This window comes from Megalopta genalis, chromosome 3, assembly GCF_051020955.1.
Source record: "Megalopta genalis isolate 19385.01 chromosome 3, iyMegGena1_principal, whole genome shotgun sequence".
Classification (NCBI taxonomy): domain Eukaryota; kingdom Metazoa; phylum Arthropoda; class Insecta; order Hymenoptera; family Halictidae; genus Megalopta; species Megalopta genalis.
Genome location: NC_135015.1, coordinates 2468818 through 2485677, shown reverse-complemented (window position 1 = coordinate 2485677; position 16860 = coordinate 2468818). Strand labels below are relative to the sequence as shown.

Genomic DNA, 16860 nt, shown 5'->3' with positions numbered 1-16860 from the left:
CTCCGAACTCTCGCGAAATTGTAGCGTCATTATCGTTCGAGAATAGCTGAGATACTGGATTGGATTTTTGCCTCGGATTACCGGGACGATGAATGTTTTTCTCCGCGGAGCGGTGGCTGGCGACTAGAGAGTGGTTCGCATCTCAATACAGAATAGAACGTAAGTGATATTCTCAAATATATTTCGACGTTTTAGATTGATACATTAACGGCAAGGATAAAGCACCATAGTGTGGGGAGCACGCGCATGTAACGAACAGGTGACCTAAAAACATGTTAGATAAGCATTTTATAAGTTCCATTTATAATAGGAGACAGCTGGCGAATTTGCGTCAGTCAGATTAGGCCTAATTTACTAGCCAATTTCCGTCACTAATGAAACTACAATAATTCTTTCTTCCAAGATACGTAACTAGGGCACAAAGCAACATAGCCATTTCAACTGTAAATCCAAAGTAGTTTTTCCGACTTACAGTATTTCTATTTTATAGTGCATTTTTAGTGCATTTTATGCATACGAAATTGAGTCTTGTGGCTTATGGAACTGTTACACTTTTAATAGTTTTTTAAATATAAATAAATTTGGTAACAATTTTTCGCAGTCACCATCCGATTATGTAAGATTAATAACGTTAAGAATCTTAGGACTAATTTTTATACGATACATATTGATTTGCTTTAGGTGCTAGTCCAAATTAGGCTACTCTCCCCTAGGTCTCGTATTTTAGTGGCGCTCACCTATTTTCGTGTTTAGCGATACTCCTAGAGTGTTATATGGAACAGTTAATTCCTCTGTTGTTTCCTTAATTACGACACGCTACGAATGGAAAATTTACGAAGCGTTGTTTTTAAGACTTTGCAAGGAATACTGACATGTAAGACGCCGACGATTTCATAATCTACGATGAGAGAAACTAAATATACTTATTCATAATGTACGACCAATATAAATGAAATGTGAAAACCTCACCCCGGAGAAGGTTTGCAAACTAAGGGTGGATATTTTACCAAAAGTCAGCCGCAATCCTTTTTGAGATCTCAAAAGTAAGAGTATTACGTGTCGACTCATAGAGGGCTCCAAATTGTACCAAGATATTTGGTATGCTGTGTCGACAATCATGTCGCTCTAAAGGATAAAAGCAGCTTAAATTATCTTCCCAGTTATCAATTTTTAAAGAAAGACTTAATTGAAGTTAATACGTTTCATAAAGGATCTGAACGTACAACAAAGTTTACCTTCATGTTGAGGTACTCTCCGGCGTAGCAATATGTGAATACCTCTGAGCAAATTGCAATGTAGCTGCAGGCATACTTCAACAGTTGTGGAAGATCATTTCCTTCTTGCAGTGTCTGCACACGAAAATATTTTTACACACGCTATTTTATCACACCACTCGTATGTATACAGGATGCCTCACCTAACTCTCAAATATCTCGCTTGTTTTTATGATAGAAAAAAATATCGGAAAACACGTTATGGTTGGTTCAGAGGGGCAAATATTATGATGGGAGAAAAAATTTGTTCAAGATTATATCTTTTGAGATTTCAAGGTGATCGAACTTTTTTTTTTAATGGAATGATATATTTCTATTATCACTGTATGATAGTCGAGGTCGAGACGAATTCAACGTCCTAGAATTTCATGACCTTGAGTACGAAAAATTCAAAAAGGTAGGGTAATTGGCGTAAAGTTCATAACGACGTTGCTACAGCACCGGAAAATATGAGAGGAATAGAACCGCGTGTGCTAATATCAGTGATCAAGTTACAAGGAGGATCAGAGAATCGTCCATTAATTGGTTACATAAATGTATTGAAGTTAATAGACATCATTTTGAACTCTTGCTCCTTCACCATGTATTCTGTTATTTTTTATGTCGTTGTTTACGTCAATTGCTCTAGCTTTACACTTCGATGACCTTAAAATCTCAGAAGATGTAATCTCGAATACATTTTTTTGCTCATCATAATAATCGTCCCTCTGTACCAACCAATGTTTTCCTTCAAGATTTTTTTCTATCATAAAAAGCAAGCTCGAGTTAGGTGAGACACACTGCATACATGAATCACAAAACCAGCATTACTTACATATATAATAATGTAACCTACGCAACATGTAACTACAGTGTTCGATAATAATTGAGCGACAGCTATGAACGTAAAAACTTTTTCGATTCTTTCGGAAAACGCGATAAGTTCTTGATGCCTCCTGGCAACGAATTGAAATTGTTTGTGGTCCTTAGAGGTTGCGATTTTCGCTATTGCTTGACATAGTATATCGACTTGACATCCCATGTGTACCATCTAAAATAATTATACTATATAGCTAAAAAAGGAATACCATAAAAAGGTAATTTAGAAGATGTCAAGAAATTTAGATTCCTTCTATTTCTTCCTCGAAAGGATTGTGATTTTATTTTGAAAATATAATAAAATTTGTCCAATTCCACCCTCTGGAAATGATCCATAAGGATCTATATTTACATAAAAATCCATTAATAATGATATAACAGGTATAAACAATAAATTGACTCGAGCACAACCCAGCTATTTTAACACAGTCTTTTTATAATTGAAATGAGAATGTGATTTCTCGCATAACTATTTACGCTTACCATCATCAAGAGAAGAGCACTGCAAATACTATACACATACGTTGACGTAATCAAGGAAACAAATTGCATGATCATCACGATCTCGTAAGTCGGCGATATGTTGGTATTGAAAGGCAAATTCATATTCATGATAAGACGTCGAGATATCGTTGTATTAACAAGATCACTTCGTGGAGCTACTAAAGTAGCGAATGAAAAAAATGTTGAACATCCCACGTAGATGACAATAACTGTTTTCGTTGCGATACGCGAAAGATCCGCCGCTTTCGATATCAAATTATTTGTATCGATAACAGAATATTCAACACAATCTTCCTCCATTGACGTTAAAATGTCACTTAACGCACTGTGAGACATTTCTGATTAAAGCCGTCAATCTTCCACGATGAAACCAATTGATCCATTGGTTTCAATCAGAAATTATTATTTTCAGATACGAAATGTATGAAGGAATTAACCGTATGAGTAGATGATAGCTATACCAGTATGCTCCATTTTTTTTTATCAAACTCGATATTTCTTTCCCAGAGAATGAAAATGATTCAACTTCTTCGTTCCTTCCAAGGGCGAGGAAAAGGGCGAGGCCATAAGGAAAAGTTGATTTTTTTTTCTACAGACTCACTGTTTTTGTAAAAAATCTTTAATTAAACTTACGGATCTGTATGCACGTTTTCAGCATCATAAATGACTTCACGTAAATTAAATTCATCTGACAAAAATTATTGAAAATAAACCGTAAATTGAAAATACTGCTAATTTATATTACATTCGAGTTTTAGTTTCGTACATACAAACAATCAGCAGCTTACTGACACTGCCTTTCTCTTTTGAAGGTTTATTCAACATTTTAATAACATTCCACAAATCGAATCTTTCACCTCTAATCCCTTACACCATAAAAACTCGTCACGAAGATTTCATGCATAATCTACTGAATATGAATGTTATTCATTTCTTCTAAATCAAAATAAAATTCGATTATTCTGTTATCAAAATCTAGGAATGCAAGTATATAGATACATACAAAAAAATGGTCTCGTCATATTAGGGAAAATTATTAAGGATTATTAATCAACATAGCTATGAAAGAAATCGTTGCGCAAGGGGTTGATAAATAGCGTGAAACAACTTACCCATGATTCAGCCACAAAAAAGTAATTTTAACACACAGCAAACCATACGTGCTAATAAAACCACAACAATCGAATAGTTGTGCGAGCCCATCAGAACGGATGTGTGTAAACAGGTATATACATTGCAGTAATAGCAATGAAGTTGCATGTAGCAGCCAACAGAATTTAAGTAAACCACCGAAACGAGTACCAGGCCAAGAGCCAACGATATAAAGACCATATTTCATCGATTGACTAACTGTGCTCCGGGATCCCATTTCGCACGAAATTTATATCCCGGTTTTTGTACTTTCAATCCCACTTTTCTATGATTCCGCAAAGTCCATTATGATCGAACGCCCATGTTTGTCAGTGGCACACTCGGTAATGCTTCCAGAACATCGAACGACAGACTGGAAACTTTGTCGAAAACAATGTGAAAAAAGCAGCACGAATAATACCGCGATGATTACAGGCTTGGTGGATACAGGAGGAGACGAGGGTGGATTTGTTGAGGTTGCAGTCACTGCCTGGCTGCAATGACCAGTGATTTCCATAAAAAATGCAGCAGCAGGAAGACGACGGGCAAGATCATGTTAAATTGATTTAGTCACATATCGAATCGAGCTTTCGAATCCGAAGAAAAAGCTTTGAGATATAAAATTGTTTTCTCCTCGACGTCTCATGAAATTGCAGCGTGATTATAGTTCAAGAGAAGTTGGGGCACTTGTTTTATAAACCTCTCGAAGAACCGAGATATCAAGTGGTTTTTTCTAAACAGATTAATGTTGGCTAGAAAGCAGTTCGGTTCGCTACAAAAACTGTAATGTAAGTTGATCTTACAAATATTACTATATTTGAACTTTTCGTTTTGATACATTAATATTTGTTTTAAAAGTAAAGTACAATAGCCTGTGAAAAACGTACCTGTAATTGATAGGTGACCTGAAAAAAATTATACCTGTTTATGCAGATATGTTCTACATTTGTATTTTGGTTGTATTCGTACACTTACATATTTAGCAGCATTCTAAAGGTGTCATTTAGAACTGCTGGTTCCCCTGTTTCAGTTACTTTTCGCTGCAGATGGAAAGGTTATGAAACGTTTCGTTTAAGACATCGCAAGAAACACTGACATGTAAGACGCCGACGATTTCATAATCTGCGAATATAGAGTTGAAAACTCTTATCAAAACTGTGATTAAAGGTTATTTGATTAATATTCAGAACTTTATCTTCATAAAAAGAGGATAGAGAGGTATTCCCATTGGAGGGGCTCAATGACGTCTCAATAACAAATTAACCGATCATCAACAAAAACACATACATGAAATAGGCATTTTTTTTTTGTCTTGTGAACCAGAACAATCTCCGGTAATGCCTAAACACATTTTTTTACTGCATATGGAAGTTTCAATTTTGTTGAATTTCGTCTTCATGCGATCGCCATTTTAATTAAAGTTAATTTAGTTTCTTACGATAATTTCTTACGATTATAATGTTCTACTTTTTACATCACAAGCAACTCAACGTCCTAAAACATGGAATCCGCGAACATTGAAGGTGTGAACACATAATTGCATAAAATCTAAATTGTGTTACCTTAAATATAGCTAAACATATATAATATATTTAGTATACGAGAACACATAACCATTCTTTGCCTCGAACGTTACCTAAAATTGACAGTCTTAAATAGGAATAATCCTTTAATGTAAAAAAAAGCTCACCCAAGTGAAGGTCTCTAAACGAAGCTTTGAAAATTTTCCGACAGTCAGCTGCATTCCTTTCTGAGATCTTAAAAGTAAAAATAGTACTTGTCGACTCATAGAAGGCTGCATGCTGTACCAGGTCATTCGGTATGCTGCATCAACGATCATATCGTTCTAGAAGAGTAAAAGGAAGTTTTATAATGGTAAAATCTTCCTATTCATTTCTGTAAACGATTTCCAATCTCATGTTTTCCATGCATTTAATTCAAATCCGAAAAATATACTTTGACATGGAGGTATTCTCCAGCGAAGCAATATGTGAATATTTCTATACAAATTGCAACGTAGTAATATGAAAACCTAACCAGTTGTACAAATTGACTTCCTTCCTCCAGTGACTGAAATAGAAAAATGTTTTCAGAAGAAGTATTTTATACGCATACATATATATGTAAGTTGAAGAAGAACATAATAATATTACTTACTATTATAATCAGATATCCTAGACAGCATAAACATATAGTGTTTGATATAAGTTGAGCGAACGATATGTACGTAAACATCTGTTCAATCTGCTCTGAAAACACAATAAGTTCTTGATGTCTCTCGGTAACGGTACGAAACTTTTTCTTGTCCTTAGAAGATGCGATACTCGTCATTGTATGACACAATATATCGATCTGACATCCTATGTGAAGTATCTAAAGTATGTCACATCACAGAAAAATATTTTACAAAATTTTCCTTAAATTACAATTCTATTCTTCAAAATATAATGAAATTTTTGCAATCATGTTTTCTATAATTAATTCAGAAATATACATATGTTCAGAAAAATGCTCTATATGCTCTATGCTCGATATGAAAACAAATTGACTAGAGCATGGTCCAAAATCGACACAGATCTCAAATAATGTGATATCTCAAATAATTATTTATACTTACTGTTACCAAAAGAAAAGAGCTAAAAACACCGTATCCATATCCTGTCATCACTATGCTCAAAAATTGTATAGTCACCACAAGTTCATAATTAGGCGAGTCGATGGTGTTAAAAGGCAAATCCATGTTTAAGAGAAGTTGACGAGGTAGCGTATCGTTCACCTGTGGGGCGACGAGAATTGAGACAGCATAAAAAGTTGCGGATCCCAAGTAGGTGATAATAACGGCTCTCGTTACGGTCTGCGAAAGGTCCGCAGCTTTCGGTATCAAATTCTTTGAATCAGCAACAATATATTTTACGCAATCTTCCTCCATAGACGTTACAATGCCGTACAATACACTGCGAGATATCGTGATTAAAACCATCAGTCGTCGAGGATGAAACCAATTGGACCATTGGTTTCAGTCATAAGTGACTGCTTTTGCATAAGAAGTATATATGAAGAAATTACCCACATAAACAGAAACTAGCAATGCTAACATGTACATTGCTACATTCTGTACTGAATTCGCTATGTTTGTCTGAGACAATAAAAATGGCGCGACTTCTTCATTTCTTCAAAACAGCGAAAGTAATTGGAACGAATCTTCCAATTGACGCAAATGATGTCTTAACGCTAAACCTACCGTGTCGGATAAAATGAACGGTCTCAGATTGTTTGTTCTCGAATTGTTGAAATCATGAAGGGTCTATCTTAAAAAACGATTGCATGAATTCCTTTGTTCAAATCTAGATTAAAATACCAATAATAAATAGTGTAAATAAATTCAGTTTCCACATTCTTACAAGTAACATACGTTAGGCACTTGTAGAACTAGGTAGGTTTAGTGTTAAGGTGCAAATGAATTCCACAACCAAAATATGAATATCATCGAATGATTGTCTTTTACAACTATTCGGCTATAAAATGGACATGCACTCTCTTGTTCAATAAATTTCATAGTTTCTTAAACAGTTTCTACAAAAACTCCGAGTATTATTTTGACAATCGATGTGTGGTGTAAACACACTTACATAAAGCCTAATTCATTACTTTAATAGTAAAATGACTGCACCCAAAATAACTTACCTACTGTTCATCGACGCAACAGTTAATTTAACAAACAACAAATTATAGGTAAAAATTAAAGTGATACAGTCGAACAATTGTGGGAGCCCTTCAGAAAGGAAGTGTGTAACCACGTACATGGACTGATAAAACAGAGACACAGCCGTAAATATAATCCAAAGGGACTTTTGTAAATTCAGGAACGACGTATTGGGCAAAGCGCCGACGACACGAAGTCCGTACTTAATCGATTGATTAACTGTACTCCGAAACGTCATCCCGCATAAGATTTCTATTCACTTTATTATTTCTTAGTTTCCACGTTTCTTTGATTCCGCAAAGTTCATTATGGCCGATCGTACGTGTTTTTGTGAGTGGCACACCGGTAATGTTTCTTACACGCCGAACGACAAACTGCGAACTTTGTCGAAAACAATGCGAAAGGAGCAGCATAAAGCTTACGCGCATGATCTTCATATATATTACAAATAATTCCGCGATGTTTACAAGTTTGCCGGGAATAAGAAAAGACGAGGGAGGATTTGTTACCGTTACATTCTCTACATGGCTGCAATGTCTAGCGATTACCATAAAAAATGCAGCAACAGACAGACGGGGAAGATCATGTTAAATTGATTTGATCAGAAGTCTCGTCGCATCGCGGTTTCGTATACGAAGGAAAAGCTATGAGATATAAAAATGTTTTTTCCTCGATGTCTCCTGAAATTGCAGCATTATTATGGTTCAAGAGAAGTTGAGATATTGGTTTCATTTCCCTCTGAGAAGAACCGAGGTAGCAAGTGGTCTTATTCTAAAGAGATTAGTGTTGGCAAGAAAGCAGTTCGGTTCGCTACAATGTATAAGGTAAATGGAACTTTCAAACATTATTATATTTCAACATTTTGTTTTGATACATTATCATTTGACTAGAGGTAAAGCACCATGTGTCATTTAAAGAACGTATCTGTAATTAACAGGAGTCAAACGTGAATAACGTGAATTCATCAAATCAAACGTGAATTCGCTTATTTATTTTTGTGTTTGTAGTGGTGCTTACCTATTCATGTGTTCAATGATATACTACAAGTATCATTTAGAATTGCTAATTCCTTTGTATTTTCTCAATTATTATACGCTATAGATGGCAAATTTGCAAGTCATTGGATTCAAGACATCGCAAGGAATACTGTCATGTAAGATGTGGACGATTTCACAATCTATGAACACAGAAGCCAGGTATTCTTATCGAATCTAATCGAAAGTCACTTTTATATCTCGATTTTTATCAGCATAAGAAAATTACACGCAATTATAAACCAATTTTGACCCAATTAAAATGTGGAAATCTCACCCAGGTGAAAGTAATCAAATTCAATTCTGACAATTTTCCCACAGTCAATTGGAATCCTTTCTGAGATCTTAAAAGTAAAAGTATTACTTGTCGTCTCAGACTTGGCTGCAATTCATACCAAGATATTTGATATGCTGCATCGATGATCATCTCGTTCTGAAAAGTAAAATAACATACACACAATACAATAAATTAAAATCATAGATTTTTAATCATTTGAGATACATTGATGGAAACGTATTATGAATACCAAATTTCTGATCACAGTTTTTGCTTAAGCTGTTTAAAATATATTAACTATCTCCAGAAGTATTGGAGAAACGATAAAGTTTTTTATTTATCATACTTTCTCTATTAATCTGGAACATTTACCTTAACGTTCAGGTATTCTCCGGCAAAACAATATATGAATATTTCCATACACATTGAGATATAGCTAACAATAAACTTTATCTGTTGGACAAACCCATACCCATTTTGCAGTGTCTGAAATAGAAATACGATCTTGTACGCTAATGTGCACGATACTAAAATTATCTTAATTTCCTCTTGTATTTGTATTTTTAATCAAAGGGCGCCATTAATAATCACACATCAACATACAAATCGTGAAGATAACATTACTCACAAATACAACAAGATAGCCACCACAGCATAAACCCATAATGTTCGAAAACATTTGGACAAAACACATGAACGTAAAGAGTTCTTCAATTTGTTTCGAAAACTCGATGAGTTCTTGGTGTCTCACAGCAACGAATCGTAACTGTTTCGCATCATTTGAAGATACAATTTTTGTCATTGCATTACACAATACGTCGATGTGACAACCCATGTGGAGTATCTAAAGTAATTAGAACACAGACAGATATTAATTAAAATATCAGGAAATTTTGAGGTTCTTTAAATTATCATTCCATCTCTACACAAAGAGTGTACCCAAATTACTGAATTACTCATAGGCCTGGAGAGCACACCACGAGGAAATTTTAACAGATTATTGATAATCTTCTTATTTTGAATTCCGTGCGTGGAGTGTCAAGTATCGAATCAGCCCATCGAATGGGCTCCAGTGGCTGCACGTAACGGAAGAACGTCTATTTTACGTAATATTGGTTAACCCGTCCACGAGTTAAACGAAGAGACGGGCCAGGTAACTCGGAAACGATCGGGACGCCAAAAGCCCTCTTGTTTTCGGGGTTCCGCAGTCTTTCTATCGTCTCACTCTATACCAGGAGCGGTTTTACATGCGTAGTGTGGCGGTATTATTCTTTGTTTCAGTCGCCAAGGCGATATTAGAACGGTCTGAAGCCAGGCACCATTTACGGGATGATCCTTCGCGTTTGTATTACGCGCGCGGGGCGAACCCATTAGACTAAACCATAGTAATTGGGTAGGGTGCGATACGTACCGGATCACCGCACGATCACGAAAAATTCTCACTTTGACAACTTGCGCTGCGAACGAAGAACCGTCGCGATAATTGTATAAGTGCACGGGCTCTCGAATGTGGCCTCGACACCGACTATTTTGTACCATTTTGCGAGGTCCGCTCTGCCGTGAAGACTGCCCTTCGTTATTGCAGTCTTCGAACCTTGGAACCCTGTTACGTCCGTCCTATCTAGCGAAAGTATGGTTTCGGTTGGAAAATCTTTGTTTCGTGTGCCATTCTTCCGATACCTGGCGCGCGAACAAATCTTGTGTTTTGCGCCGAATTTTGAAAAATCCCGAAATCGCTTCTGTCCGTATTTTACGTCCCAAGGAAAAGAGACGACGCAATCCTTTAATGTTCGCAATTTTTTCTTCTTCTTTGAAGAAAGTCGCGAAAAGAAAATCTAGACAGATTTTATTTGACTAGATATTTATACAGTCCCGGACAAATCGAAATCGGTTAACGCAAAGTCAAACTTCAAGCGTTGAATGATTTTAGAAAACTGCAGATTTTCGAAAATGTCAAAAATTGGGACAAAACTGCTATTTTCGCGATCATTAATTGTTTACAGTTCGTATTAAGGTCAATCGATTTCGATGAAATTTTCAGCATGCATATAAATTACCGAGATCTGCGAAACACATTTTTCAAATCAACATTACAAGCTCAGACAAAAAAGTTAAAAAACGAGAGTTTTTATGTTTTTTTGCCAGTCGGAGAACAAAATTAAAAAAACAGCATTGTAGTCATTGTTTAGTAGGCTAATCCCTTTATCATTAAAAAAAAATTCTACTTGTTTACTCCAAGTTGGAGAAAGATACCGGGTTTCAAAGGAATATATTTGTCCGATATTGTATATATTACTAGTATTATCCTTTCAATAACCATTTGTGAGTCCCAGGGGTCATTGAAAAAACGCCGAACAGCGTGATAGCGCTTGTCTAATATGCGTACTATTAGTTTATAAATATTTCAAAAGTTTTGTTCAATTAAAATTATTCAGACGATAACAGTAAAATTTAAAATGTATTAGTTGTATTATTTATATCTAAAAAAGCAGCTATGCGATGTACGTGCGTCAATAAATTTAAACGTGTTACTTCGACAGTCTGTGTGTGCACCGTCAGTTGTCCATAGCGTTCAAATATTCTCGAATTTTTCGACACAAAATCTAAACAGCAGATGTGAATATTTCATATTGTCCGTTGCTTTCTTGTGACTATTTACATTTTTACTTTACTTTATGAACTAGTTGATAGTTCACATATATAGCCCCCGTGATGACAAAATGTAATGCAATACGTTGTAATACAATGTAATAACGCGGTATTAAAGACTATATAAACCTCCTTACTAAATAGATAGTAATATAAATGCAGATAGCATTATAAATAAGTGAAAAATAAAAATCTGTCTTGTTCCTATTTTTTGCAATTTTCTGCAAATCGGGGTAAGAACAAGCAAATGTCTCTAAGGGACGTTTCTGTTAGTTTAATAATCCGTACACGTTATCGAAGTTTTCGCACTCAAGTTGGGAACATACTCTGTATACAGAAATTGTGCTCAGACAATCATTTACACTTACCAACATCAAAAGAAGACCACTAAAAATACCGTACCCATATGCAACCATCCATAGGCTTATCATTTGTAGAATCACTACAATTTCGTAATTCGGCGAATCGATGGTGTTGAACGGCAAATCCATTTCCAAAAAAAGACGACGAGGTAGCGTATCGTTTATCTGTGCGGACACTAGAGTTGTGACTGCATAAAAACTACCGTCTACTATGTACATTACAACAATTGTTTTTATAACACTCTGCAAAAAGTCTGCCGTTTTCGGAATAACATTTTCTGAATCGACTACAGAATATTTTACACAATCTTCCTCCATTGACGATAGAATATCGTGTATCAAACTGTGAGATATCGTGATTAATGCCACCAGTCGTCCAGGATGAAACTGAATAGTTCAATTGAAGAAATTAATCATATAAACAAAAATTAACAATGCCAGAATACATTGCCCCGTTCTTTATATCAAGTTAAATATTTCATTCCGAGCCAACAAAAATTGTGCATCTTCCTTGTCTCTAAGAATGAATGTCAATAAGAAGAGTTTTGGAACTGAAACCAGCAAAATTTAAATGTCATCTAATGATCGACTTTTGCAACCAGTTGGCTAAAACATGCGTGTGCCCTCCCTTGTCAATAGGCTATATATTTTCTTAAAACGCTCCTTCAAAAACTCAAAAACTGTAGCAAATACACTTACACGAAGTCTCATTTATTATTTGAAGAAGGAAAATATCTGTACCCAAATCTATCATCTATAAGAAATAATACCGGCAGCGAAGTGACTTACCCACTATTCAGCGACGCAACAATTAACTTAATGAAGAACAAATTATAAACAGAAATTAATACAAAACAGTCAAACAATTTTAAGAGCCCTTCCGAGTGGAAGTGTGTAATCACGTACATGGACTGATAAAACAAGGTTATAACCATTAATATGATCCAAAAGGACTTCTGCACACTCAGAAACGGTGTACTAGGCAAAACACCAGTGATATGAAGACCATACTTAATGGTTTGATTAACTGTACTCCGAACCGTCATCATGCACGAAATTTACGTTCACGTGTTTTATCTGTTAGTTGTCACTTTTCTTCGATTTCGCAAAGTCCATTATGACCAAACGTTCGCGATTGTCAGTAACACTCTCGGTAATGCTACCACAACGTCGAACGACAGACTACAAACTGTGCCGGAAACAATGTGAAAACAGCAGCACGAAGCTTACACGCATGATCTTCGTAAATATTCAAAATTCTTTCGCAATGATTACGGGTTTACCGAGAATAGGAAAAGACGGGGGAGGATTGCTTGAGGTTGCCTCATTGCTTGGCTACCTCTGACCACACGAGTCCCATAAAAAATGCAGCAGCAGAGAGGCGATGTACGACGGGCAAGATCATATTAAATTGATTTCGCATTACGCTTCGAATCGAACTTTCGAATCCAAAGAAAAAACCTTAAAATATAAAAAAATGTTTTCCTCGATGTTTCAAGAAATTGCAGCGTGATCATAGTTCAAGGAAAGTTGAGATATTGACTCATATCAGAGAGCCTAAGTAGCAAATGATTTTATTCTACAGAGATTCGTGTTGGCCAGAATGCAGTTCGCTGCGCTACAGAATGTAGTGTAAGTGGAACATTTTAACATTACTATATTTTAACAGTTTGTTTCGTTTGTTCGACGTAAGGTAAAGCACCAGAATGTGTGAAATACGTGACTGTAATAAACAAGTGACCTAAAAAGAATTACATGTGTTTGTATAAACAAGTTCTACATTCGTTTCGAAATACTTTCCCACGATTTATTTTTGTATTTTAGCAATGCTTACCTATTCATGTATGTGTGCAGCACTATTCTGTTGCTGTCATTCAGAATTGCGAATTTCCTTGTATATTCTCAATTACTTTCCGTTACTTGAGAAATGTTGCTTTCAAGACATCGCAAGGAATACTGACATGTAAGACGCTGACGATTTCATAATCTACGAACGTAGAAGTCGAAAATCATTAGCAAAACTTATTGAAGGTTATATTATAAATATGCAGAATTTTTTTTATTTCCATAACATAATCTAAATGCCATACCCAGGTAAAGGTCCCTAAACTAAGGATTACAAATTTTCCGACAGTCAGTTGGAGTCCCTTCTGAGATCTTAAAAGTAGAAGTATTACTTGACGACTCATAGAAGGCTGCATGTTGTACCAAGTCATTTGGTATGCCGCGTCAACAATCATTTCGTTCTAAAAAAAGGTAGAACAAATTTTGTATGATCGTAAAAGTTTTCTCTATTGATTTCTACATTCGAGTTTTTATTTAAGTATTTAGTTTAATCAGTATAAATTTAATATACACCTTAACTCGGAGATATTCTCCAGCGAAGCAATATATGAAGATTTCTATACAAATTGCAACATAGGAAACGATAAACTTAATCAGTTGGGCAACATCACTTCCTTCCTTTAGTGTCTGAAATAAAAAAGTGTTTTTAGATGAAGTATTTTGTACACATATACATTGTGTTCCATATACATTCATAAAAAAAATATAAATAAATGTAGAGTAACTTTTTTTCGGTCGCTTCTTAATTTTTGAAAATATCGGTTTTAAAAATTCGTCGGTCGACGTACTGGGTGTACCGATTAAGCGTGAATGTCGCAATATCTGAGGAAGTGTTCAAGTTATGAAAAGAATGTTCTAACAAAAGCTTTTTGGTATGATGGGCACATTGTCCGGCGTTAATATTTCTTTGTGGATGTGATATTACAATAATGGGTCTCGAGACGAATTCAACGATCTGCTATTTGACAGCATTCCATGTAACAAATCATAAATTCAGTGGCAGTGCTTATCGTCCGCAGGGATGCCACGGAATCTGCCACAACACATGTGAAAAACTTGATAGCTGATATTGAAAATTAGCATTTTTCTACTTTATTGTTTGTTACATGGAATGGCGTCAAATTGTAGATCGGTGGAGTCTAATATCACAAAAAAATGGTCCTGTTTGAAAAAACTAACATGACCTTAAAGTCTCTTCTGCCACTCCACCTATAAAAAAAATATTAATACTAGGCAATGTGCCCCATCATACCAAATAGCTTCTATAAGAACATTTCTTTCATAACTTGAACCCTTACTGAGATATTCCATCGTTTACACTTAAACAGAGCATCCTGTATATCGCCTATCATATTTATAAACCATCTGTATTCGAGTTTCGTAAAATATATATATCGTAAAAACTTTGTTTTGTAAAGACGATAAATGATATACGTCACTCATCGGACCGTATCTTACAATTGACCGTAAGAGCGTATATACAAAGCAATTTTCCAAACTCGATTTCCTCGAAAACTAAGCCCCAAACAAATCAAAAATTATTCCATATTCTTTTTATATTATTTCAGGAGAAATAATATCTTCCATGGCTTCTGCACATCCCTCAGGGACATCCTGTATACTATTTAATATATAGCTGTATAATATAACAATATTACTTACTATTATAATAAGATATCCTAGACAGCACAAACATATAGTGTTCGATATAAGTTGGGCGAAAGATATGTACGTAAACATCTGTTCAATTTGCTCCGAAAACGCGATGAGTTCATTATGTCTTTCGGTTACGATTCGAAATTGTTTCCCGTCTTTAGAAGACACGATGCTCGTCATTGCATTGCATAATATATCTATTTGACATCCCATGTGAAGTACCTAAAATATATCAAATCACAAAAAATATATTTTTAAGAATGTAACAAAAATCTTCCTGGAATTACGTATAATAGTACATGTAACGAAATTTTTTAAGTTCAAATTTCAGCTATGAGTGCACAAAAACATGTATTTTTAGAAAAATTCAGTAGTAATGATTGAAGAGGTGAAAACGATAAATGGGTTCGAGCATGGAAGAAAATCATCACAGTTCTTTTACGTATCTAAAATACTTATTTGCACTTACGGTGATCAAAAGAAGAGCGCTGAAAACACTGTACGCATATCCTGACATCATTATGCTCATAATTTGTACAGTCAGCACAAGTTCGTAATTCGGCGAATCAATAGTGTTGAAAGGCAAATCCATGTTCAAGAGAAGACGTCGAGGTAGCGCATCGTTCACCTGTGGGGTCGTTGCGAGAGTTGTGACTGCATAAAAAACTGTGGCTCCCACATATATGATAATAACTCCCTTCGTTACACTTTGTGAAAGGTCCGCAGTTTTCGGTATAAGATTCTCTGAATCGGCTGCAGAATATTTTACACAATCTTCCTCCATTGACGTTAGAATGTCGTATATCACACTGCGAGATATCGTGATTAAAGCCACCAGTCGTCAATCAGAAATTACTGCTTTTGGATATGAAATATCTTAAGGGACTACCTAAATAAGCAGGCACTAGGAATCTCCGTATACATCGCCCTATTCTATTTCTCTCCAAGACAATGAAAATGGTGCGACTTCTTTATTTCCTCTAATGACGATATTAAGCAGTGCAAATCTCGCAATTTGAACAGCTAACAATTTAAATGTCATCGAATGACATTATATACAATGACAGTATATATTGTTTTAAATCGATCCTACGAAAAATTTGCGCGGTAATTTGGCATGCAACGTACAAATGCACGCACGCATGCAAAGTCTTTTTCATTATGATAAGTGTCAAATGTCTTCACCTTTTTCTGTCATCTGCAGAAAATAATACGAACAACGAAATAACTTACCCACTGTTCATCGACGCAACTGTTAATTTAACAAACAACAAATTATACATAAAAATTAAAGTGAAACATTCGAACAATTGTGGGAGCCCTTCAGAAAGGAAGTGTGTAACCACATACATGGACTGGTAAAACAGAATCACAGCCGTAAACATGATATAGAAGGACTTTTGTAAATTCAGGAACGACGTACTAGGCACAGCACCGACGATATAAAGTCCATACTTAATCGATTGGTTAACTGTACTCTGAAACGTCATCCCGCACGAAAACTGTCACTTTATTATTTCTTAGTTGCCACGTTTCTTTGATTCCGCAAAGTCCATTATAGCCGATC

The 16860-nt window shown here is 35.4% G+C and overlaps 4 protein-coding genes across 14 annotated transcripts in view; all 4 read right to left on the bottom strand.

The window, feature by feature from the left end:
• The window catches only part of LOC117226765 (uncharacterized), a 39973-nt gene that overhangs the window by 3630 nt on the left and 19483 nt on the right, over positions 1-16860 (bottom strand). Inside the window, exons 13-16 of the mRNA XM_076519459.1 lie at positions 16527-16795; positions 15763-16102; positions 15300-15515; positions 14151-14264 (exon numbers count right to left, since the gene is read on the bottom strand). Coding sequence (XP_076375574.1) covers positions 14151-14264; positions 15300-15515; positions 15763-16102; positions 16527-16795 — 939 coding nt within the window. The remainder of the gene's footprint in view (positions 1-14150; positions 14265-15299; positions 15516-15762; positions 16103-16526; positions 16796-16860) is intronic.
• LOC143258748 (odorant receptor 82a-like) lies at positions 165-4145 on the bottom strand. Of its 6 annotated transcripts, XM_076519517.1 has the most exons (9): positions 3749-3877; positions 3407-3572; positions 3270-3324; positions 2616-3172; positions 2089-2304; positions 1224-1349; positions 1008-1125; positions 738-898; positions 165-264 (listed from the first exon to the last, which is right to left on the bottom strand). In XM_076519517.1, the coding sequence occupies exons 4-8, from the start codon at positions 2970-2972 to the stop codon at positions 807-809; spliced, it is 909 nt and encodes a 302-aa protein (XP_076375632.1). In that variant the 5' UTR covers positions 2973-3172; positions 3270-3324; positions 3407-3572; positions 3749-3877; the 3' UTR covers positions 165-264; positions 738-806. The 6 variants fall into 6 exon arrangements, with proteins under 6 accessions (XP_076375632.1, XP_076375631.1, XP_076375628.1 ...); XM_076519516.1 differs by lacking the exon at positions 3749-3877 and having other exon boundaries at positions 3407-3742; XM_076519513.1 differs by lacking the exons at positions 3270-3324; positions 3407-3572 and having other exon boundaries at positions 970-1125; positions 2616-2961; positions 3749-4145.
• LOC117226905 (odorant receptor 4-like) lies at positions 4304-7611 on the bottom strand. 3 transcript variants are annotated; one of them, XR_013032862.1, is made up of 7 exons: positions 7452-7611; positions 6385-6721; positions 5925-6140; positions 5724-5837; positions 5458-5613; positions 4743-4889; positions 4304-4672 (listed from the first exon to the last, which is right to left on the bottom strand). XR_013032862.1 is itself a non-coding variant. In XM_076519543.1 (6 exons), the coding sequence occupies exons 1-6, from the start codon at positions 7568-7570 to the stop codon at positions 4839-4841; spliced, it is 993 nt and encodes a 330-aa protein (XP_076375658.1). In that variant the 5' UTR covers positions 7571-7611; the 3' UTR covers positions 4707-4838. The 3 variants fall into 3 exon arrangements, 1 of the variants encoding a protein (XP_076375658.1); XR_013032863.1 differs by having other exon boundaries at positions 6385-6543; positions 7452-7600; XM_076519543.1 differs by lacking the exon at positions 4304-4672 and having other exon boundaries at positions 4707-4889.
• On the bottom strand, positions 8291-13531 carry LOC143258936 (odorant receptor 4-like). Of its 4 annotated transcripts, none has more exons than XM_076519521.1 (7): positions 12582-13531; positions 11799-12135; positions 9410-9625; positions 9154-9267; positions 8782-8937; positions 8488-8647; positions 8291-8394 (listed from the first exon to the last, which is right to left on the bottom strand). In XM_076519521.1, the coding sequence occupies exons 1-6, from the start codon at positions 12839-12841 to the stop codon at positions 8597-8599; spliced, it is 1134 nt and encodes a 377-aa protein (XP_076375636.1). In that variant the 5' UTR covers positions 12842-13531; the 3' UTR covers positions 8291-8394; positions 8488-8596. The 4 variants fall into 4 exon arrangements, with proteins under 4 accessions (XP_076375636.1, XP_076375639.1, XP_076375638.1 ...); XM_076519524.1 differs by having other exon boundaries at positions 12699-13531; XM_076519523.1 differs by having other exon boundaries at positions 11799-12179; positions 12725-13531.